Consider the following 24523-nt stretch of genomic DNA (forward strand, 5'->3'; position numbering starts at 1 on the left):
ACATTAAGAAAACCAAAGGTTTATTGTTCACTCAAACGTAAAAAAGAAGCTAACAAATCAAAAAGAAGTTACTAAAATAAATAAGAAGTTATACTACTAAGAAAGACAAACTAAAGAAGCTAAACTACGAAAAGTAAGGCAGATGAATATACAAACCGAGGGGAAAATGAATATAAACATAAAGGGAAAGGGAAGAATATATACATAACCAAAGAGAAAATAAAGATAAAAGAAAAATAGTATACGAGTTATTACAGACCAAATGTTAATGTCAAATCAATCAAAATAGACCACCCCCGAATAAAAATAAGTATTGTCCCCAATGCTTACCAAAAATAAGAACAAGAAGGGGTAGAGAGTTAAGAGAACTCCCTATGTGGTCTCAGTCTGCATGGCATCCTCAGCACCCTCGGTCTCCTCTAGCTGTATCTCATCATCACCTGGCTGAGGGACAACAGGGTTGCTGAGCATCTGGATCATCTCCTCAGCGGTGTGGGCAGTCGCAACCGGCTCCTCAGACTGGCCGGCTGCTGCCTCTGGTGCCTCGGGTACTGCTGGTGCTGCCTGTGCTGTTGGAACTGCTGGTGCCGTCTCCATGAGTAAATCCAGTGGTAGATCTCCAACAGATGCAAGCTTGGTAACTGCTGTTGTCAACTTATCCACCGACTTCTTTGAAGCTTGAGACTTCTTCATTTTCTTTACCTGCTTGCCCAACTCCTCAATGACATCCCCATGTTCCACCAGAGTCTCCATAATGGTCTTCTGGTTGTCCAAAATCTTCTTCGATGTTTCCTCCACTGACGGAGGTACATGTGGTGCAGCCTGGGCAGAAGACTGTGCTGCAACAGCACTGGATATGTCAGACAGCTTTGAAGTAGCTGCCTTCATCCAGTTGTTGAGACTTGCCAATGTCTGGGAGACTCGCAGCGCAGTCAGTGGATAAGTAGATGAAGCTGGCACTGATAATGGAGATGATGTTCTGGAAGAAGAAGGTGGGGGCATGTCTGTTGTCCCGGTGGAAGGTCCAGCTATTGTGGAAGGCATAGCATATGTGGATGGCTCACCAGCTGAATCAGTAACTACTACCATTGGCTCCTCAGACTGGCCAGCGGAAGTACTTGCCTTACCCTTGAACTTCTGGTTGTCAGAACCCTGTAGGTGGTACCATGAGAAAGGCTTCTTGGCCTTTACCTTAGTATCATACTGCCTCGGCTCCACCTTTTGATCATTGAAGTACTCTGTGAGGAAGTTCGGGTAAGGGTAGGATCTTTCATCCTTCTGGACAGCCAAAGTGATGTTGGTTGACATTATAGTACCCACATTGATCGGGTACCCAGCCATAATCGAAGCCACAACGACTGCTCGGGGAAGTGGGAGGTTGTTCTCATTCAATCACGGGTCAATGCGGCTGCACACGAAAGTCTGCCACCTTTTAGCTTCAAAGTTTAGGGTGGCCGGGACTATGGGAACCCCTGTTGTGAGTCACGTGGGTGGTGGTCCTCTAGCAGCCAAAATCTCAGCCAGCCACAGGCGAGCTGCATCACCCATAGCTAGCTTCTCAAGATACTGAAAAACTTCCACTTCTTCAAACCCCACATACTTGTTCAAGGAGCATGCATCAAACTTGATTTTCAAATTCCGCACTTTGGTTATCTTGGTGCCCTTCTTGATGTGAGCCACGTTTGCATAGAATTTTTTGACCAAGTGATCATTTGCATCTAGGACATTTTGGTTGAACCACTTCCACCCCTTGCGCTCATTGAACTGTCTAAGGACATTTGGATTATGAATATCCAAGTCCTTGAGTAAGAATTGTTGCTCAAGTATGAGCGATCTCTGCGGTCACAATTCCCGGAACATGTTGAAGGCTTTCAAGCTCACGAATCTATCTTCCCACATATCCTTCTTCTTTGTACTCACAAGACCACCCACTTGAGTGTCTCCCCCTCTATCGTCATCCGGGATATCATCACCATCATCAACATTGATTGGTACAGCCGGGGAATGTGAGGAAGAGGGCTCAGAATCATGGCTACCCTCTTCCGAACCTTTAGAAGAACTAGCAGCAGAAGATGATTCATCAACCAAGTGGAATCTACCCGGGACTTGTTGAGATTGGGTGTTAGGTGGGGCTTGGTCAGAGTTTCCCTCAGAAGCTTCCCTAGACGGGAGATACTCACTGGTGTCTGATGATTCAGGGACTCTGTTGGCCGTAGCCTTCTTGCTTATCACTCCTTGGGTGGCTAATGGTAGGTTACTCTTGCTTCGTCCTCGGCCTCGGGAGGGTTCTTCCCTCCCTTTTGATGAATCTCCTCTACCACGTGATGTAACCATTGTCTGCAATTATAACAATAAGAATCAGCTAGAGTCCAGGTTCATAGGACTCAAATACAAGCATGACAGTTGTAGGCCAGTTATGGATAAACAGTCTCAGGAGAGGCAGTGCGGACCGCACAAAAGTGAGTGCGGCCTCAGACTGCCAAGTGCGGACCGAACAAAAGTGAGTGCGGCCGCACAGCCCCAGGTTTAGACTACTGGGTCTCTGATCATTTAGCAGTGCGAACCGCACAATTTCACTGCCGACCGCATATTTTTAAGTGCGGCCCGCACAATTCAAGCACACGAATGCCCTAACATAGAGACAGTGGACCGCACGAAAGTGTGTGCGGTCGCACAATGTGGATTAACACGACACTACTTTACGATTCATACATGTTTTGCAAGAATTAGACATGGCCCTAACAATTAAGCATGATTAGCTATTTACCCAGGCCCTAATTAACAATTATGAATCTACCCACATGATTTCGAGAAAATATGACTAACTATTGACATTTTTAGGCATGAAATTAACCCTAGACGAAAGAACAAAACTAAGAGAAGATGAAAAATCTAAAGATGAAATGAACATCTCAGTAATGAAGGGTGCAGGTGAGAATCTACAGAGATGAAATGCTTGAAGTTTGATAACTAGTAGGGGATGCACTGTGTTTGCTTAGGGCTTGAGAGTTCAGAGATTGTAAAGTGTGAAAAGTATTGAAAATCCCTATTCATAGGTTGACTCGCCGGGCCCAGAACTTACCTGAGTGAGGCCGCACAATTTTGAGTGCGGTCCGCACTCTTTACCTGATCCTTTTAAGAAGTTCTACGATCCGCACAAAAGTGAGTGCGGCCGTAGAATTTGTCCGGACCGCACAATTTTGTGTGCGACCACAAATTGTTAAGGAATTTTGACAGGCCAAACTTCAGAGAACATGCATTTTTGGTCTTCCAGTTGTACGACCGCACAAAGAATTGTGCGGCCGCAGAGTGATTGTGCGGTCTGCATAATTTTGGTGCGGTCCGCACTTTTGTGGCACTTAGCCATTTTTTCTTTCTTAATCCCTGCAATGCACACCCATTCCTGCATATACTTCAAAACTAGTTAGCACAAAACAAAGCATATCTAACAAAGGAGAAAGAGAAAAAGAAAAAGACACATAGGTTGCCTCCCAAGAAGCGCCTGATTTAACGTCGCGCCACGACGCAGATTACCAATCATTTGAAATGAAGGACCGCCACAATGTGGCCATCATCAACCTTGCCAAGATAATATTTAACCCGGTGCCCATTGACTCTAAACACCTCGTCATTCTTATTTTTCAAATTTAGAGCACCAAAGGGGGTTACATTCACCACTTCAAAGGGGCCACTCCATTTTGACTTCAACTTGCCCGGAAACATCCGTAACAGGGAATTGAACAATAGCACAAGATCACCCTCTTTAAATTCCTTGTTGTGGATGTAATTGTCATGGAGGTACTTCATCTTCTCCTTGTAAAGGGACGAGCTTGTGTAGGCATGATACCATAATTAATCAAGCTCATTCAATTGTGACACCTTTAGATTTGCTGCGACATCCCATTCAAGGTTTAACTTCTTCAAAGCCCACATGGCCTTATGCTCAAGTTCAACCGGAAGATGGCATGCCTTCCCGAACACTAACAGGTATAGAGACATCCCGATTGGTGTTTTGTAGGCCGTTCTATAAGCCCAAAGAGCATCATCAAATTTTCTTAACCAATCCGTCCGGTTGGCATTGACTGTCTTTGATAAAATACTCTTTATCTCCCGGTTGGAGACTTCAACTTGTCTGTTTTCTTGAGGATGGTAGGGGGTTGATACTTTGTGAGTGACACCATACTTTGTGAGTAAGGTATCAAAAGTCTTGTTGCAAAAATGAGAACCCATGTCACTAATAATGGATCTTGGGGTACCAAATATCGTGAAGATGTTCTTTTTTAAGAATGTCACCACACTCCTTGCTTCATTTTTGGGCAAAGCAATGGCCTCAACCCATTTAGATACATAATCCACTGCAACTAGAATGTAGGTGTTCCCACAAGAGCTTACAAACGGACCCATAAAATCAATACCCCACACATCGAAAATATCTATCTCCAAAATGGTGGTGAGAGGCATTTTATTCTTCTTCGAGATCCCACCGGCCCTTTGACATTCATCACACCGCTTGACAAGCTCACTAGCATCCTTGTAGAGAGTAGGCCACTAGAATCCACAACTCAAAACTTTTTTCGCCGTTCTTGCTCCACCATGGTGACCATCATACGGTGAAGAGTGGCAAGCCTCAAGAATACCTATTTGTTCTTCCTCCGGCACACATCGTCAGATCACACCATCGGTACATATCCGAAAAAGATACGGCTCATCCCAATAATAGTCAAGGCAATCCTGTTTGAGCTCCTTCCTTTGGTTTGAAGAGAACTCATTCGGTACAATGCCACTCACAAGATGATTGGAAAAGTCGGCGAACCATGGCATCCCGGTCATAGAAATGGCTAGGAGTTGCTCGTCGGGAAATGAATCATTTATCTCAAGGCCATCATGTGGCATCCCCTCCTCCTCCAATTGGGACAAGTGGTCCGCCACTTGATTTTCACTACCCTTACGGTCTTGAATCTCTAGATCAAACTCTTGCAATAGAAGCACCCACTACATCAACCTTGCCTTAGAATCCTTCTTTCTCATCAAATACCGAAGTGCCGTATGGTCGGTGTGAACAATCACCTTTGTACCCATCAAGTACGGGCGGAACTTCTCCATAGAAATGACAAATGCAAAGAGCCCTTTTTTTGTCACTGTGTAGTTGACTTGGGCATCATTCATTGTCTTGCTTGCATAATAGACCGGATGGAAGAATTTGTTGATACATTGCCCCAACACCGCTCCAACCACCACATCACTTGCGTCACACATGAGCTCAAAAGGCAAGCTCCAATACGGTGTGGTAATAATAGGAGTAGTAGTCAACTTGAACTTAAGCAACTCGAATGCCTTCATGCAATATTCATTGAAATAGAACTTGGCATCCTTCTCCAAATGTTTACACAAAGGGTTCACCACCTTAGAAAAATCCTTGATGAATCGGCGATAGAACCCCACATGACCCAAAAAGCTCCTCACTCCCTTCACGAATGTAGGGGAGGGAGTTTGGAGATCACTTCAACTTTGGCCTTATCAACCTCAATACCATACTTTGAAATCTTGTGAACGAAGATAATGCCTTCCTCGACCATGAAGTGACATTTCTCCCAATTCAAAACCAAGTTAGTTTCCTCATATCTTGCCAATACATTGTCCAAGTTGTTCAAGCAATCATCAAAAGAATTCCCAACGACGGAGAGATCATCCATGAAGACCTCAAGAATATCTTCCACCATATCTGTGAAAATAGCCATCATACACCGTTGAAAAGTCGTTGGTGCATTACATAACCCAAATAGCATCCTCGAGAATGCAAAGGTACCATATGGATAAGTGAAAATGGTCTTCTCTTGGTCCTCAGGAGCAATAAGAATCTGATTGTAGCCGGAGTATCCATCCAGGAAGCAATAAAAAGCATGTCCGGCCAACCACTCCAATATTTGATCAAGAAATGGAAGCGGAAAATGACCTTTCCGAGTGACTTTGTTGAGCTTCCTATAGTCCATGCACACTCTCCACCCGGTGACAGTTCTTGAGGGGATCAATTCATTCTTGTCATTAGTTATCACAGTCATGCCCCCTTTCGTTGGGACACATTGCACCGGAGAAGTCCATGAGCTATCGAAAATAGGGTAAACAACCCCGGCATCCAACCACTTTATGATCTCCTTCTTCACTACTTTTTTTATTGCTTCATTCAATCTTCTTTGATGATCCACGGAGGGTTTGGCATCCTCCTCCAAAATAATCTTGTGCATGCAAAAGGTGGGGCTTATACCCCGAATATCCGCCAATGTCCTACATATAGCTTTCTCCCTCTTTTAAATCACCTCCAAAGTAGAATCTATCTGCACGTTAGTCAAGCAAGAGGAAAGAATAACATGTAAAGTGGAACAAGGGCCAAGAAACTCATACTTGAGATATGAAGGCAAAGGATTTAACTCCAAAGTGGGAGGCTCCTCGATTGAGGGCTTTGTTGGAGGAGTCTTCTGGTTCTCAAGATCTAAGGACAATTTTTGGGGTTCATAAATATATGACCCCATTCCTTGCAAAGCATTGACGCATTCCACAAAGCCTTCCTTTTCATCATCATCATGATTGAGTAACACAGCTTCCAAGGTATCCTCAACATTCATCACAGCACTAGCATCATCAACAATTACTTCGGTCACTAAATCCACGAACGAACATACTTTGTTGCTATTTGGTTGCCTCATCGATTTGCACACATGGAAAACCACCTTTTTGTCACCCACCTAGAAAGTGAGCTCACCGGCTTCCACATCAACAAGAGCCTTCCCCATAGCAAGAAAAGGTCTACCCAAGATAATTGGCACCTCGTAGTCAACCTCACAATCAAGGATCACAAAGTCCGCAGGAAGGATGAACTTATCAACTCGGACTAACACATCATCAATAATTCCCAATGGCATCTTCATAGTCCGATCCACCATTTGCAGCCTCATAGATGTGGGTCTTGGTTTCCCAATTCCCAAAGTTTTGAACACATAGTAGGGCATCAAGTTGATACTTGCCCCCAAATTATATAAAGCTTTAGCAAAGTCGGCGCTCCCAATAGTGCAAGGAATTGTGAAAGCACCCGGATCTTCCAATTTCGGAGCCATTGAGTGCACAATAGCACTCACTTGATGTGTCATCTTGATAGTTTCACAATTCATCGACCTCTTCTTGGTGACCAAGTCCTTCATGAACTTTGCATAACCCGGCATTTGTTCCAATGCCTCAACCAAAAGTACATTGATAGACAAGCTTTTCATCATGTCAATAAACATTTTGAATTGGTTCTCACTATTTTGCTTTGCAAGCCTCTGAGGGTATGGAGGAGGAGGCCTTGGTATTGGTGCCTTAGCCTTTGGCACTACCGGTTCTGGTATGTCAATCATGTGCTCTCTAGACGGGTTCACCTCTTCTTGCGTATCCTCCACATTTTCATCAATATCAATTCTCACTTCGTCATTAGCTTGAACCACATTGCTTGAAATTTCATCTTCTTGAACTACAACATCATCATCCACAATTCTTCTTTGATTTGAGGTGGTTGCATCTCCATATTTTCCACTTCTCGTAGTTACGGCCATAGCATGTCCCATATTACTTCCCCCCTTTGGGTTCACCACCGTATCACTTAGTAGTGCTCCCTTAGGATGAGTGTTCAATACTTGTGAGATTTGGCCAAGTTGAACCTCCAAATTATGGATTGAAGTATTGTGGGAGGCTAATTGAGCATCAGAGTCGGCATTTTTCTCCATCATTTCTTTAAACATACTTCCAATCCGTCCCATCTCATTGTTAGAAGAGTTTGGGCCTTGAGAAGGATAGGGAGGTGGATTGCTCGGTTGTTAGAACATATGGAGCCTTTGAAAACCCGACCCCCGGTTGTTGTTGTTCCACCCTCCTTGATTACCTCCCCAATTACTTTGATTGTTTCCACTCCAATTGCCTTGGTTTCCTTGATTATTCCAATTGCTTTGATTGTTGTTGCCACCACTCCAATTGCCTTGGTGGCCTTGGTTGTTCCAATTTCCTTGAGTTCCTTGTGATCTCCATTGTTGTTGATTTTTAGCATTGTTTCTTTGACCTTGATAATTGTTGACGTATTGCACTTCTTCTTCTTGCTCATTATACAAATCACCTTGGTCATACCCACTATCATCTTTCATGAATTGTTCCAGACGGCTTTGCCCTTGTTGACCTTTTTGCCGTCTCATGTTCATCATCATATTTACACCTTCCATCGCATTCACTTGTTTCGGCCTTTGAATTTGTTGCAGCTGAGCTTTGGCCAATTGGTTCATTGCGGTTGTTAACTCTGCGATAGCTTGCCCATGATCATGTAGTTCCTTGTGTAGGTGGATGACATTGGGGTTACCTTGCGGAACATTGGCCCTACTTTGCCATGCCGATGAGGTATCCGCTATCTCATCCAAAATTTCACAAGCTTAGACATAAGGTGTGTTCATGAAGTTTCCGCCGGTGAGTTGATTTACCACACATTGATTTGTTGTGTTGATCCCCCTGTAGAAGGTTTGTTGGATCATGGCCTCGGTCATATCATTATTCGGGCACTCGTTAACCATTGTACGATATCTTTCCCAAATCTCATGCAATGGCTCATTGGGCTCTTGCTTGAACGCTAGAATTTCATCCCATAGTGCAGCCATGTGCCCCGGAGAGAAGAATTTGGCAATGAATTTTTCGGCCAACTCATTCCATGTATGGATGAAATGATTGGGCAATCTCTCTAACCACTCCAATGTTTTTCCCCGTAAAGAGAAAGGAAATAGCCTCAACCTCAGCGCGTCCTCAGAAACATTGGTTTGCTTGCTCCCCCAACAAGTATCGACGAATCCCTTGAGATGCTTGTAAGAATTTTGATTGGGAGCCCCGGTGAAGAATCCACGTTGCTCAAGTAGTGTAAGCATCACGTTGGTGATTTGGAAGTTGCCCGCCCTAATGCGGGGCAGGACTATAGCACTTGCATAACCCTCGTTCGGCAACACCCGGTGCGCTACCGCTCTTGGTGGAGGTGGGGGAGGGACGGGAATATTATCATTAGGAGGTCGGCCTCGCCTATTAACCTCATCTCCTTGATCATCGTCCACTTTCTCCCCCAATGATAAATTACCAATGGGCTCATTGTTGAGAGCCATTCTCGTACCTATAAGCAATTAAAAAACAAAATTACTGACTCGGAAGGAAAAGAAGATAAATCACACAAAAACCTAGATATATAGCTAAATTTGTTTAACTCCCCGACAACGGCGTCAAAAATTGATGTCGCCCAAACTCACACTACAAATATAGGTAGTGAGGCGATCAAAGTAATAATAAAACCCAACGCAAGTCGGGGTCGAATCGTTAGGGAGTTAGAACTGGGATTAGGTATATATTTAGTGTAATTGTACAATATACCTTAGATTACACTTCCACATTCTTGTTTGTTGTTTCTACTTCTACTTTAAACTATTGATTGCAATTATAAAACTAGGAGACAATATTTTTGGTTTTGGTTGTTTTTCAAATGATAAAAGATCTAGGGTCGTGACTTCCACCTAGGTAGTTACCTAATGTGTTGAAAACTCTAGGACAAGCATGATTGGTCGGGGTTGTAATATAGCAATCACACACAATTACCCACTATATACCTCTCGGTAGTTTGAGTGGTTTTGTCCAATTTGACTTTTTCAAGTTCAAATGGGTATTGCACAAAACAAGTGATAAATGCTCAAGTCGGGTCTTACTATCTCTAAATTCAACCCTTTAATTAGGGCTATCAATTTCTTGAATTCACCCCAATTTCTTGTTAGCTAAGTTTTCCTAGACTTAGTCTCTCTTTCTCAAGTAGAGACTAAGTCAATTAGGAATGAATCAATATTTGCAACAATTAATTTTTGAATTCAAGCAAGAACTAGGCTAAATATCACTAACTCAACCACAAACAAGTCCTAAATCAAACACCCATTAAGTACCCACACTAGGGTTGGGCCACAACTCTAGCTAGAAATTTAGCTACACATGAAAAATGAAGAAATACAAGAATTTAAGATAGAATGCATAATAATTGATTAGGGAAAGAAAATCTAATGTTTAGAAGCTAATCTAGTACAATATTACTCAAAACAGTAAAGATAAACGGCTCAGGTGCTCTCCCAAAATAAAACTTACCCTAAAAATGACAAAACGTTCTATTTATACTAAGCTGGAAATATCTGACAAAAATGCCCATGCGGAGGTTGTGCGGCTGCATAATTATGTGTGCGGTCTGCACAACGAGACTTGGCTTGACAGGTTCCAGTTTCGCGGCCGCACAATTCTGGATTGCAGCCGCACTCCTTCAACTACTGCGGATGCACATTTGTGAGTGCAGCCGCACTCTTGCTTCTGCGGCCACACAATTATACTGCGGTCCTCACTCCTTGATCTTAGGCTCTGGCTGTGTGAGACTTCTGCGGACCGCATAAAAATGAGTGCGGCCGCGCTCTTGATTATACGGCCGCATAAAAATGGTGCGGTTCGCATTTCTTCTTGAACTTGAAATCCATCTCTCAGATCTTTGTCTTCTGCGGCCGCACCAGAATTGTACAGTCTGCACTTTACATGTCGTTTCTTGTCAGAGGTTTCCTTAATTATTTACGGCCACACTCAATATTGTGTGGTCCGCACAGTGTTCTTTTAGCCTTGTATTTGTCCTTCTCCAATATTACTCCTTCTTGAGTTGATTTTCATTTCTTTAGCTCATATTCTAACACTCCTACAAACAAGCATATTTCGTTAGATTTCGGGAATACCTTTAAGCGATTTTGAGCTAAAACGCAAGTAAAAGAGTGCAAATAATAGTCAAAATCCCTACTTATTACCCGCTCCGTCAGATCGGGGGCAAAAATGGTTAGGTCCTGGCAACGACAGTCTTCCTTCACAACAGGAATGCTAGAAGGACAGATGGAAGAAGGATACCTACTAACGGGCCATGTACGAGAGCTACCAGAAGAAATTTCTCTTCGAAGTCTTTTGTTGTAACAAGACTTCTAGGGATAATGGTGCCCACTATTGGAGGAAAAGAGTCATCGATTTTGTTCTTGTTCTTTGAAGAAAAAGCCATTATATGGAAGAAGAAAAAGCTTTTTCATTTGAAGAGAGTTGGAGAAAGGTTGAAGAACAAGATGCAAGTCGAATAAAGAGAGTTTGGAGAGTTATGGAGTATGAATGAAAGAGGTTGATGCGTATAAGTAAAGGTTTAGGTGGCTAAATTTGTGGCCATGATTACCTCGATAACCGGTAAAAGTTATGCTGAATCGTGGGATGACGCGTGTTCCGGACATTAAATGTGGAGAGATGTGCGTCTAATCAACCGTCAGAAGCTTTTCAGGAGGAATCATAGTAATTCCCGTCAAAAAGAGTGCTTTTACCAACTTTCCGGTGACACAAAGTTATGTCACCGGAAAGCAGGGGGACTATCTGTATAAGGAAAAATGTGCTATGTTACGTGGCCATCCAAAAGAGGGACACGTAGAACCTAAGACGGGAGATAGCTAAAATCGAAGGCAATTTTCTCGTCTGTCACCGGAAAGAATAACGCTCGTAAAGATGCAATAAATACCCTCCGTCCGATAGCATTTAATAGAGAATATTTCACAGCATTTAGTGTGCTGCCCGTTACAGAGAATTTATGCTCAGCATTACACCTTCTTCAATAGCCCTCATAATTGACAATAAAGAAGGACATGAACCTAGGACCTTGTTCCCTAGGTGCATCTATAAATAGTGAGCTATGTTATCATTGTAAATGACAAGATTTTCCTGGCAAACTTACGCTATAATCAATAAAAAGCTTCATACAATTTTACTTTCTTGTTCCTTGGTTTCATCACTGTTGTGCCCGAAAACTCTACTCCTGAATCATTGTTCATCGTGATTTTATCTTCATTTCAAGGCTAAGTATTGTGCATTTCTTTAATTATTTTATTATTTTAGGACCAAATTAATTCACTTGTCTAGAAATCACGTATAAATCCAACTGTACTGTTGTACGGGTAATCAACTTTATAAAAGAAATTGTCCCAAAAAAAATTAGCCTTTGTTAAGATAGGGAGAACTAATGCATATATTCAAAAAAATAAGTATAATTTAGATGAAATTGTGCGTAATTGAGAGAGAGCTATTACACTATCCGACTATAAAGGAGGAGGGCAAAGAATTGATGGTAATTATATGATTTGATTATCGATTGACTTTTCATATTCTTTTTTGCCAAAAAAAAAAACTCTTTCTCTTCCATTTATTTCCTCCTTTACACATCTCTCTTTCTCAATGTGAGTCTCTTGCCTGCTCTCATTCTACGTATTACTCCCTTCGTTTCAAATTAGATGAGATACTTTACTTTTTGGTCTCTTTCAAAATAAATAACATATTTTTAAATTTGGAAATAATTCAACTTTAAACTCTTCATTTTACTCATTTTACCATTAATGAGAAGTTTTTATAACCACACAAATGTCATGACCCCACAAAACTTTTACCCCTTAAGCTTTTAAGACCACAAGTTTCAAAAAAAAAAAAAAATTCTTAAACTTCGTGTCGAGTGAATCTATCTCATCTAAATTGAAACAGAGGGAGTAATACTTTGCAACTCTTTATATTTTCCTTCATCCCTTTTCCTTATTGCATATGCAGAACAGAGCCAGCACAAGCACCACAAAATACTCGTAAGCTCTTTAACCTAAGGCATTCGAAACTTTGAAACGTGGTGGAGAGGACATTTGATGTTTTGGGAAAAAGATTCCATTATTATTCAATACATATTTTAAAAAAATATATGTATTTTAAATACCTATATATATTCCCATCGGAGAAAATGGTTCAACATAACCTTTTACAATTTGAATAAAAAAAAATGATTCTACAAAAATCTTATGTGTCTTATTTTCAGATCTCTTACGTGTAAAAATAAGGATTTCAGAACTATTTGACATAGAACAAAAAGAGAAACTTGCAATGGGCCACACAAAAAATTTGACTCTGTATTTGTCACACGCTAAAGCTTATTTACATGTTCGTCTGAAAAAAGTTCTCAAAATTTCTGCTAATTAGCTTTTATTAAAAAAAAAAATCAAACTATATAAATACACTTGTTCAACCGAATATGGCACTGGAAATTACACTATAATTACATTATATCTGACAAGAAGATCATTGTAATCCAAACAGGACCTTAGATTTCTCTCCATTTCTAGTTCCAGAACAACATTAACTATTTTACTATTTCAGCTTAGTTTAGCTTTACCTCTGTACAGCCATTTGCCTTTCCACATTCGTTTAGTTTAACTTGACGTTTTGCTTTCAATTTCTTTGGTTATCATTTTCTTTTTAAGACAAGTAAAATCAAATTCACAAGCTTACAAACAAGAAGACTGATAAGTACTCTAGTCTACCGAAGAAAGTTGAAATGAAAAAAGGGAAGTTAAGAATGAAGAGAGAATTCCCTTGTCTCAGAGCGATTTCTTGGCAAAGGCTACCTGAAAAGGTAAGCACTATAAGGAAACTTGAACAAGAAAAGTACATTAGAGCAATTTTTTATTTTTTATTTTTTGGCAAAACGGGATTTTTTTAATTATTTTACTAGTATTTGTTTTGTGTTGCTTGGACCAAACAACTGCTTTAACCTATCAATACTAGTGTATGTACAGGTTCTTGGTGGGGCAACAATCATACTGTTGGTACAAAAACTCTAACATCCAACACCTATAACTGTGTTCTTGCAGAGGTCATATATAGCTTCAAGTTGATTGCCACACTTAGGCATACATCTTATCTTGAGTTCCTAATCCTTCACTTTTACATTGGAATTGTCTGGTTTATGTCCAGACATAGATGCTTAGAAGAATTACTAGTAGTAACAAATTAGTAATAAGAGTGATTCAGGCTATATCTGTTGACATAAAATTGTCAAAGAGAATATCAAGCAAGTCTGTTCTCACTAACAAAAATTTCATAGACAATCAGGCATTTACAAATTTGTTCACCCCAAAGATTGGATCTTTTAGTATTGTGTTTCAGCGATTGGCACATACACGTTCAAAAATGACAGCAACTAATACTCATGGATGGTTGGCTGTTGCAAATGACAATCTGGAGAAGAGAGCAGACTCCACTTCTAATTTCTGCAGGGAATTTCAAACGTTAGAGCACATAGATTAATTTCATACAAACTTAGATTAAAAGGTCAAGATGAACTCTATGATTTAAGAGTAAAACCACATATATCAAGTCACTTGTCCGAAGGTATCTAAAGTTATCAAGGTCTAGCTAGACAAATGTTAGAAATATGCTTTAAAAGCTGCTCTCAGTAAAATTATTTTACTGTTTCAGCTTAAGAGTTATTTACTGCAGTAATTTAGTTTGAATTTGAAATAATTTTGAACTAGTCTTTAGGAGTGAACTAGTCTCTAGGAGTTTGTTACTTTCAGCAGATTGTGTTGATTTTTAGGTCTTTTAAGTTAGTATTTCTCTTATAAATTGTAGTTCAAATGCAGTAAAATAATATAGAATTTCCAGCTTCATTTCTTTAGAGTTCCTTTTACATCTATTCCAGTATATTCCTTTTATTTTCCTGTCATTTTCCCCTGTTATTTCCCTTAGTTTCTTTTATCAAAAACCAACAACAAAGCATGTTGAAAACTTGAACCATGTTATCACTGAAACAAAATTTCAAGGAGTTCAAATCAGGAAAAGGCAAGCATAAAAATTTGAGCGATCAGTCTTGCTATTCGGCCAAGGAAAATTAGGCTATCATAATTCAAGCTGGTGCCAATTTTTGGATATGAATGGAAAAGCAAAATTCAGATATGAATTGCATCCACATGTAATGCAGGAAAGAACTTTATTTTTAAGAAGATACACTCCATTAATTGGTCCCCTCTTTTTGCAAATGGCAATATGATACTCCTTAACTAATTGGATCACCAAGTCTAAGACTACGTCATATTATCCTTTATTTGCCTTGCCTGAGTTAACAGGTGTGGGTCCTTCATGAACTCACACCCGTACTTGACATGTATCGGTAAGCAAGTGTGTGACCGTGAAATAAATAGTAAGGGAGCATAAACGTATCATATACTTTCAGTTTTGTTCATCATATAGAACAACCATTCTGGTTTGCACCAGTAATAAGATGAAATATGTAAAATTGGCACATCACTCTAATAATCATGTCTACTTAATATTGCTATAGAGAACAAAACATGGTTACTTCACAGTTTAATGTCAAAATCAAACTTACCATGCTATACTGTCCCAATGAAGAAAACCGCCGTGCCCTCTAGCATTCGAGAAGTTGTAATCAGGTCCAGAAACTGGGCACATAAAGAAGTGATAGATGCATTAGAAGAAAAAAAAAACTACAAAACAAAGAGCCATTTGAGTCATAGGTGAAAGTTCCAAGCAAAGGCAGCAAAATACCTTCATAACCCCCAAAAACTGGATCCTCTGCCAACAAAAGGGGTGTGTCTAGGTCAACAAATCTGTGGGAATTAAAGTACTAAATTAGAGACTATGCGTTTGAATTGCATAACCAAGTGAATACCAATCAAAATGGAAAACAATATAACCATGATTAGGCGTAGTGTTTGCCTGAACGTAACATGGACATACTGATCTCAACTTTAATGAAAATACTCTCACAGAATTGATCGAGTGATAGAATAGTCCAAATTGTTCAACCCCAGGATTTGATTAATACCATGTTGAGTTTGGGTGATACAGACAAGGTGAGGAGAGCGGAAGTAATACTATTTTTCCCAGCATGATGGATTTATTATGATTTTGATAAAAGCAGGTTATTTTTCCAGAGAAATTTCAACAGAAGCTTACTTGAAACATCCAAGTCCAGCAGCTAGATGACCAGCAAAGCCCATGGCAAGTCTGGTTTCAACCATACCACCAATCATCAAATTTAAGCCCACGGATCTCGCCAAGTCAATAATTTCGAGAGCCCCAAGCACCCCCACTTTGGCAAGCTTAATATTAATGACATCAGCAAGACTTTCTTGCACTATCTTTTTAGCATCAGCCAAACTTCGACAGCTTTCATCAGCAGCAACAGATACCCCATATTTATCCTTTGCAATCTGACTAACATGTCCAAGACCTTCCCAATTGTCTCTATGAACAGGTTGTTCAAAGAGCACCGGTGTCACCTCCATTTCTGATAGGAAACCAGAGATTAGTGATTTTCTCTTTAGTGCAGATAATAATGTTTCGGAGCAACTGAAAGAGACTAATCTAGCATGAAGATATGTCTAGCATATCAGAGGGAAGAAATATGAGATTTATAAATTCTGTATTATTCCTCTGTTGATACAGATAAGGGGAAATTTGATCTAGATTATTAATACTTAAATAAAAAGAGTACTCTACCATACAACTTTTCCAGGACTTTAATAGCTTCTTGTGCGGTGTAACCTTCATTAGCATCCAAGATAAACAAGCAATCAGGATGTGCTGCACGTATGGATTGAAGAACTTCAATGTCTCCGTTCAAATTCTTGCCCACCTTAAGCTTTAAGGTCTTGAAACCTTGTTTACGATACTTTGAAGCCAGTTCAAAAGCTTCCATGGGTGAAACTATCGGAATCTACAATAAGTTGGTCACTGAGATCAATTTAAATACGTCTATGGCAGTTCTTAATTTCTACTATAATTTTCTTCAGTAAGAATTTCTTGCTAAATATGGTTTCTAGTTAGCATATGTTTGATGGCATTGTTGTAACTTGAGAGCAATGTTTGAGGCAGCAAGTACTTGGAAAGCAACAGAGGTGGAAATTTACTGTGAATTGTCAACTAAAGCAGAATAAGAAAGGAAAAGCCTTAACTGTAATGTCAGTAGATATTGAATTAGATACTCCACCAAATAGTCTCCATAAAGGTATTCCAATGCTGTTCGCCGCTGCATCAATCAGTGCCATCTCAACTCCTGCCCTGACCTTCAATCAAGTTATCATTTGAATCAGTATCACACAAGTTTTCAGTTTACAAAGATGAATTTGAAAGATAAGAATCCACATATTTAAAAGTATATAAAGACTCAAGGTAGCTCGTCTAGTCATCCTGTGGAAACCATGATGTCCAAGCTGGAGGCACCAGGCTATTGTAAACACACAAGTACATGTTCGGTCCAGTGTATCAAGAAAGATACATCACAATATGAAAAGATAACTAGTGTAGAAAGGGTTCTGCCACATGACGTCGCCAAAGGCCAAAAAAAGATCCTGACTGAAGGTAAGCCAAAAGAATGATGCGAGAATCAGCTACATATCAGAAACTTGCAAACTTCGAATCAGCTATACAACGTCTTTAAGTAAAAATCTCAGACTAGGAAGAAACATGCATGCTAGTTGTGTATGTCCTTTCGGAGGATAACTGTCTCTCAATTCCCTTTCCGTTTCCAGTTTCGCCAAGTCAGAATTCTACGCCTTCCCTGCCCTACCCCCTAAACTCTGAAACCAACTGCGAATGTATATAAGCTGGAAAAAAGGTCTATTGAATTGTTACAGTAACAAAGGCAGCCCTCCACTCGATAGCCATTGTATTAAAGAAGATAAATTAACTCCATTTTCAGCAATCTTATATGTCACTTAGACCAAGAGAAAATAACATAAAAACAGATAAGCCAAAGGCGGATCTAGGATATAAATTTTAGGGGTTCGGTTTTTAGTTCTTACTATTGCACCCATTACACTTTTGGAATTATAAGTTCAAAATTAATTTTTTTAAATAGTAACTTTCATAGATATATATTTATACTCTATTTCGAAAACGTTAGGGATTAGTTGATCTCATTGACTATATGTTACATCATCCACTGCTACTAGTTTTAATATACACATTTCGTTTAATCAAATTAAGATATTACGGTGACAAAAGAAGAATAGGAATTACAATGTGTGAAAATTTTGAATAAATAAACCAAACAAAGAAAGAAAAGAAAGTACTTAATTAATACCGGGTATGTTGTTGTAATACACAAAAAGTGATGTCAGACATGCCCATCTCCCCTGGGGCCTAGTTCTAGAAAATGAATAGGAAAAAAACAACAAAATTGACATAAGGTTGAACTCACAATCTCACCTAGAGAGGTGCACCCAATAATCATCTCATGATATGATACTTTGAGATAGGGTGCACACACATAAATTTAAGCATTTTTAAGAAAATATAACATTAGTATACACATCTACGAAGGGGAGCGTGGGTCCCATGGAACCCCCCTAGATACGCCAATAAGCCTATAACATTCAATGTTATGTTGACCTTTGAGTTTCAATCCTGAGAACCAATTCCATGATAAACTTAAAATGGTAAAGTAAAAGAATTTCATAGTTCTGTTTAAGATAACAAACTAACATCAAAGTTAAAGAACTGCTTGTGTCAGAGAAAATAGTGTGTAAAATTTTCAGTTATCGCACTGCTAGTCAGAAAAAAACAACTCCAGTTCCCTATGGAACATAGTAAACAACTGACACAAAACTAAATTAGTACTACCTACTAGATTGAACAAAAAAAGGAGGACCATAGACCCAAAGCCAAAACGAAAAAAAATCAAACACTGTATCAATATTAGAACAAACACTAAACGGAGTTAAACACTAAACCCCATAAAGGAAGAAAAAAACACTTTATTGCACAATCCATAATGACAAAGTAAAAGAAACTACTGGTATAACTCACAGAAGCAAAATCATGGCCAGGGAGCACATCTCCAATTTTTGTTAGTGCAAGATTTAAAGTCATTTCAGGACTCTGCCTCAAAAACTCACAAGCTTCAGCTGCTTTAGCTAAGGCTGTGGGCTGATCCTCTGCAGTTACAAAAGGAAGAATAGGAGCCTCACCCCACCCAACACAACCATTACTCAACTCTATCCTTATAGCTACGTTTTCCACTTTGTCCAATCTTGATGAGGCGATTGTAAAAGGAGCAATCAGTGGCACATTCAGTGGTCTTCCTTCCGCTTTGTGAACATCAATAGTCACTGTTTCCATCAAATTCTTGAACCCAAAATTTGTGGGTGTCAACGTTGGCATAGCTGCAGCCATGCAAGCAGAGATGGTTTTTTTGGGATTCTTGAAATTGAGTGAAAAGATTGGAGTTTTGGACAATTGGGTATATACTGATGTAGAGGAGTGACGAAAGCTATGGGATTGGAAGTTTTGAGAAAGCCTAATTCGACCCATTTCCTATGAAGATCAGTGATACTGAGTTTGAGTGTTTCTGATTGGTCTTTATTGGGCAGAAAAGGAAAGATTTCAAGAATTGACATAGTGAGTTTAGTAATTTGTTCTTGTAGTTGTCTCCCCAGCTGACTGTGAGTGAAAGGGTGGTGGGTTTATTTTATTTGGAAAATGTCAGTTCTTTAATCCTCTATTGCAAGGTCGGATCTATTCTATGTTGGGAGAAATTCTTGGACTTCCTTTTGTCGTATATTTCTTGTTTTGTTATATTGGGGTTGGTGGAGAAAACCGGCTTGCCTTTTGAAAACTGGTGTCTTTGTATGAAACAACAAACAAACACAAACCAAATTTAATTACACAAATGGGTCCGGAGATGATGGTGACAATTTTCTGGAAAAAAAATAGTGTCTTTGTATGTCTTACTAATATTTTGACTAGTATATACATTAAAATCAAATAATTGAGGTGTTAGATCGAATGGTCGAAATTCATTCACTTTTAATCCGAGGTGTGGGACTAAAAGTTGGAATTTGGACTTTTGATGTATAAAAGTTGGAATTTATTTTTATGAACCCTATCTAGGGACTATCGGAATTGAACCGCCTTTCTAGATCCGAGTATACTCTACACAAATCATAATGAGTACATTACAAGTATAAGGAACTTAACTCCCATAAGGTCTATATTTATTCGTTATAGCTGGTAAGCTATGTTATTTTCAAGATTATAAATTATACCTTAGTCAATTATAATTAGCCACATTAATAAAATTAGAATTAAAAAAAAACATGCTGACAATAATGTCTACTCCCACATCAATGACAAAGCTAAGATCCAATGACAAGCAAGTAAACATAGTAGTCTTCTGGTTTCTATGGGGAATTTTTAATTCATGAAAACTTGACAGCTAGCAATGTTTATTATTCTTTGTTGATTCCCCAATAATATTTTCTCAAAATAGATCAGCCATCATTTTTAGCAAGATTTAATAATGCTCACATGAAAGTAGTCCAACGTGATACTCAGCAGTAGTTAGTAGCATATTATATATAGGATGTCTCTTGGATGCTTCCTAGGGTTATTTCCTAGCAACTACTTAATACAGTTCATATCCCTATTTGATCTCCAAAGGGTGAATTTAGTGGCAGTCCATTGGTGCTTTCTTACTAAGCATTTTCTAAGTTCTTGTCTTTATTGAAAAGCATAAAAGTTTAAACTTTTCTACAACAAGAAAATTCAATTCCAAATATTATGATTTTTGCTACTCCGTACATCAAAGACATAGTCCACATCTCGTCCTTACTAGTGTATGCACTCTTTTGTTAAATTATCAAAATCTAGAAAGGCTCAGGCAACTTCTTGGCGAACAAAAGCAGCAATCTTTGCTGCAACTATATGATATGTTTAGTAGAAAATGTTAAAAACTTCAAGTACTCAAATTAATATTTGAGTGGGACAGGCTTATATGAAACAACATGTTTGGGATTTTAAGCTTGTGTAGCTTAAAGGGGTGAATGAGAAATGGAGGAAAAATAAAATATTTGAGTTTCCCTCCTTGGCAAAGGGACATTGTCTCATATTGGAGGAAGAAAAGGCTTTTGATGGGTATATATATAACTGCTCTTCTTCTAGTTCTTAAAGAGTTAAGAAGAAGGCAAGCCTCACGCCGTCGTCGTCGCTCACTCGGCTCGGATTCGGATTCGGTCAAAGATTGATTGATTAATCTTTTTGGACAAACTTCCTTTCAATTATTTAATTAATTAATTAAATAATTAACGAAAAATTTAATAAAGGTTGCAAACCTTTTCAAAAACAATGCCAGCAACTCTATAAATATACTTTGAATCTCATTCCAGCACCTCGGGTACTTGAGGGGAATAATTTCCTTAAGGACATACTGTGTATTCAGTGGGCTCGATTTATTCCTATACTATTTTTCCAGAATTTATTTCGTTAAACAAGTATTACTAACTTTCTGTTTTGTTTATATATTTTAGAAAGTTTAATGGTTTAATTGTTTATTACAGCAATACAGATTTATAACAATCTTAAGAAAATTATTTTATTATATTCTATATTTTGTTTGTGGAGATTAAAACTTGTGTGGTTTTTTACTCCTTCTAAATTTTACTATTCTGATTTGAAGATATAAAAACTTCATCAGAGTATTGAAATTCAGAAAACGATTTGAATAACATAAAAACTTCATCGTTTTCTGTGAAACAGTATATAAAATATTGATTTTATTTATTATACATATTGTTTGTTGTTAATAACAGTATTATTTATTGTTCTGGTTTTGCCATTAATTGAACTCTTCTGACGTTTACAGTGAGAAATGGCAATTGATAACGAAAATTCTTCTCCGACTGTTACGGCAACGACGATAGCTTCGTCAAGCCGAACTGCTGTTCCACCGGGAGAGAAACCGGGAAAATTTTCCGGAGCCAACTTCAAAGGATGGCAGCAAAGAGTGTTCTTCTGGCTTACCACACTTGGTATGCAGAAATTCACTAGTGAAGAACCTCCAGTGCCTGCTGCGGACATGCCGGACAACGAGAAATTCATGATTGTTGAGGCGTGGAAGCATGCAGATTTTTTTTGCAAAGGCTATATCTTAAGCGCTTTAGAGGATGACTTGTACAATGAGTACAGTGTGATGAATACTTCAAAAGAATTATGGGACGCACTTGAGAAGAAGTACCAGACTGAAGATGCATGCTTGAAGAAGTTCGTGGTTGCCAAGTTTCTAGACTATAAAATAATAGACAGCAAAACTGTTGGAACCCAAGTTCAAGAGCTTCAACTTATTTTTCATGACCTTATTGCTAAAGGTATGGTCGTGAATGAAGCATCTCAAGTGGATGCAATGATTGAAAAATTGCCTCTTTTGTGGAGAGATTTCAAGAACTATCTTAAGCACAAGCACAAAGAAATGAAGTTGAAAGATCTTGTGATTCGTCTCAGGATTGAGGAAGACAACAAAACAACCGAGAAGAAGTCTCGTGGAAATTCAACGATCATGGGAGCTAATATTGTTGAGGAGACTACTCCAAAAAGTAAGAAGAGAAAGAGGTCTTCTGGACAGACTAAGAAGCAGAACAAAAAGAAATTCAAGGGCAGCTGCTACAATTGTGGAAAAACCGATCAAAAAGCCCCTGATTGTCGTCTTCCGAAAAAGGATAAGAAGAAGGGATAGGACAACATGGTGGAGAAGAATGATGATATTGATGATCAGTGTGCAATGCTTTCGGAATGTAACCTAGTTGGAAATCTGAAGGAGTGGTGGATTGACTCTGTAGCCACTCGACATGTTTGTATTTTCAAGGAAGCATTTGCGACTTACTCTACTGCTGGTCCCGAAGAAGAGCTTTTCATGGGAAATACTGCAACAGCCAAGATTGAAGGTTATGGAAAGATATTCCCGAAGATGACTTCCGACAAGGTATATTCCTGAAGATGACTTCTGGCAAGATGTTAACGCTCAACAACGTTCTTCATGTTCCTACTATTAGGAAGAATTTAGTTTCTACTTCTTTACTTGTTAAGAATGGATTCAAATGTGCATTTGTTTCTGATAAAGTTGTTGTAAGCAAGAATAAAATGTATGTTAGAAAGGGCTACCTCACAGAGGGCCTCTTCAAACTAAATGTAATGGTTGTTGACAGTATGAATAAAATTTCAGCTTCTTCTAATTTATTGGAGTCAAATGATTTATGGCTTATTCGTTTAAGACATGTCAATTACAAAACCTTGCGAAAGCTAATTAATTTAGAAGTATTGCCTAAATTCGAGTGTAATAAATCAAAATGTCAAATATGTGTTGAGTCTAAGTTTGTAAAACATCCTTATAAGTCTATTGAAAGGAATTCAAATCCTTTAGACTTAATTCACACTGACATTTGTGATATGAAGTCGACACCATCTCGAGGTGGTAAAAAGTATTTTATTACTTTTATTGACGATTGCACTCGATATTGTTATGTTTATTTGCTTAATAGTAAGGATGAAGCAATTGAAACATCTAAGCAATAAAAGAATGAAGTGGAGAATCAATTAAATAAAAAGATCAAAACGATTAGAAGTGATAAGGGTGGAGAATATGAATCTCCGTTTGCAGAAATATGTTCGGAATATGAAATTATCCATCAAACTACTGCACCTTACACACCTCAATCCAATGGAATTGCGGAAAGGAAAAATCAGACATTAAAGGAAATGATGAATTCTTTATTAATAAGTTCCGGATTACCGCAGAGTTTGTGGGGCGAAGCTATCCTTACAGCTAACCGAATACTCAACAGAGTATCCCACAGCAAAACATAATCTATTCCATATGAAAAATGGAAAGGAAGAAAATCCAACTTGAAATATTTCAAAGCGTGGGGGTGTCTAGCAAAGGTACAAGTTCTTTTACCTAAAAGAGTTAAAATCGGACCAAAAACTATTGATTGCGTTTTCATTGGATATGCTACAAACAGTAAAGCATGTCGGTTTTTGGTTCAAAAATCTGATAATCCCGAAATTCACGTTAATACGGTAATGGAATCAGATAATGCTAAATTCTTTGAAAGCATCTATCCCTATAAAACTGAATGTGAGTCGTTAAGTGAAAGACCTAAACGACTTCGGGAAGAACCAAAGGAAAATACTCCAAGTATAGAAGATCCAAGGCGTAGCAAACGTCAAAGAACATCTACTTCCTTTGGACTAGATTTTGTGACATTCTTGCTTGAAAATGAGCCTCAAACTTTTAAAGCAGCTATGTCATCTTCTGATTCAGCGTTTTGGAAAGAGGCCGTCAATAGTGAGATTCAATCAATTTTGGATAACCATACGTGGGAATTGGTAGATCTTCCTCCAGGAAATAAGCCTTTAGGTTCGAAATAGATCTTTAAACGGAAAGTGAAAGCTGATGGCACTATTGACAAATATATGACAAGACTTGTTGTCAAAGGTTATAGACAAAATGAAGGCCTTGATTACTTTGACACTTTCCTGCCAGTAACGAGGATAATATCTATTAGGGTGTTAGTAGCACTAGCGGCCGTGTATGGTCTTGAAATCCATCAAATGGATGTTACAACAACTTTCTTAAATGGAGAATTAGAGGAAGAGATTTACATGGAACAACCTGAGGGTTTTGTGGTTCCTGGTAAAGAGAAGAAAGTGTGCAAACTTGTTAAGTCGCTTTATGGACTTAAACAAGCACCCAAACAATGGCATGTCAAATTTGACCAAACAATATTGGCAAGTGGGTTTAAAATCAACGAGTGCGACAAATGTATTTACATTA

The 24523-nt window shown here is 38.8% G+C and overlaps 1 protein-coding gene across 1 annotated transcript; it reads right to left on the bottom strand.

Annotated features, from left to right (window-relative positions):
• Positions 1–13923: 13923 nt before the first annotated feature.
• LOC107819300 (L-Ala-D/L-amino acid epimerase-like) lies at positions 13924–19522 on the bottom strand. Its single transcript, XM_016645400.2, has 7 exons — positions 18727–19522; positions 16872–16982; positions 16417–16633; positions 15871–16204; positions 15460–15521; positions 15281–15353; positions 13924–14162 (listed from the first exon to the last, which is right to left on the bottom strand). Coding segments are annotated over exons 1-7 (1302 nt in total). The 5' UTR covers positions 19231–19522; the 3' UTR covers positions 13924–14161.
• Positions 19523–24523: the final 5001 nt, after the last annotated feature.

Source organism: Nicotiana tabacum, chromosome 4 (genome assembly GCF_000715075.1).
Source record: "Nicotiana tabacum cultivar K326 chromosome 4, ASM71507v2, whole genome shotgun sequence".
Taxonomy (NCBI): Eukaryota; Viridiplantae; Streptophyta; class Magnoliopsida; order Solanales; family Solanaceae; genus Nicotiana; species Nicotiana tabacum.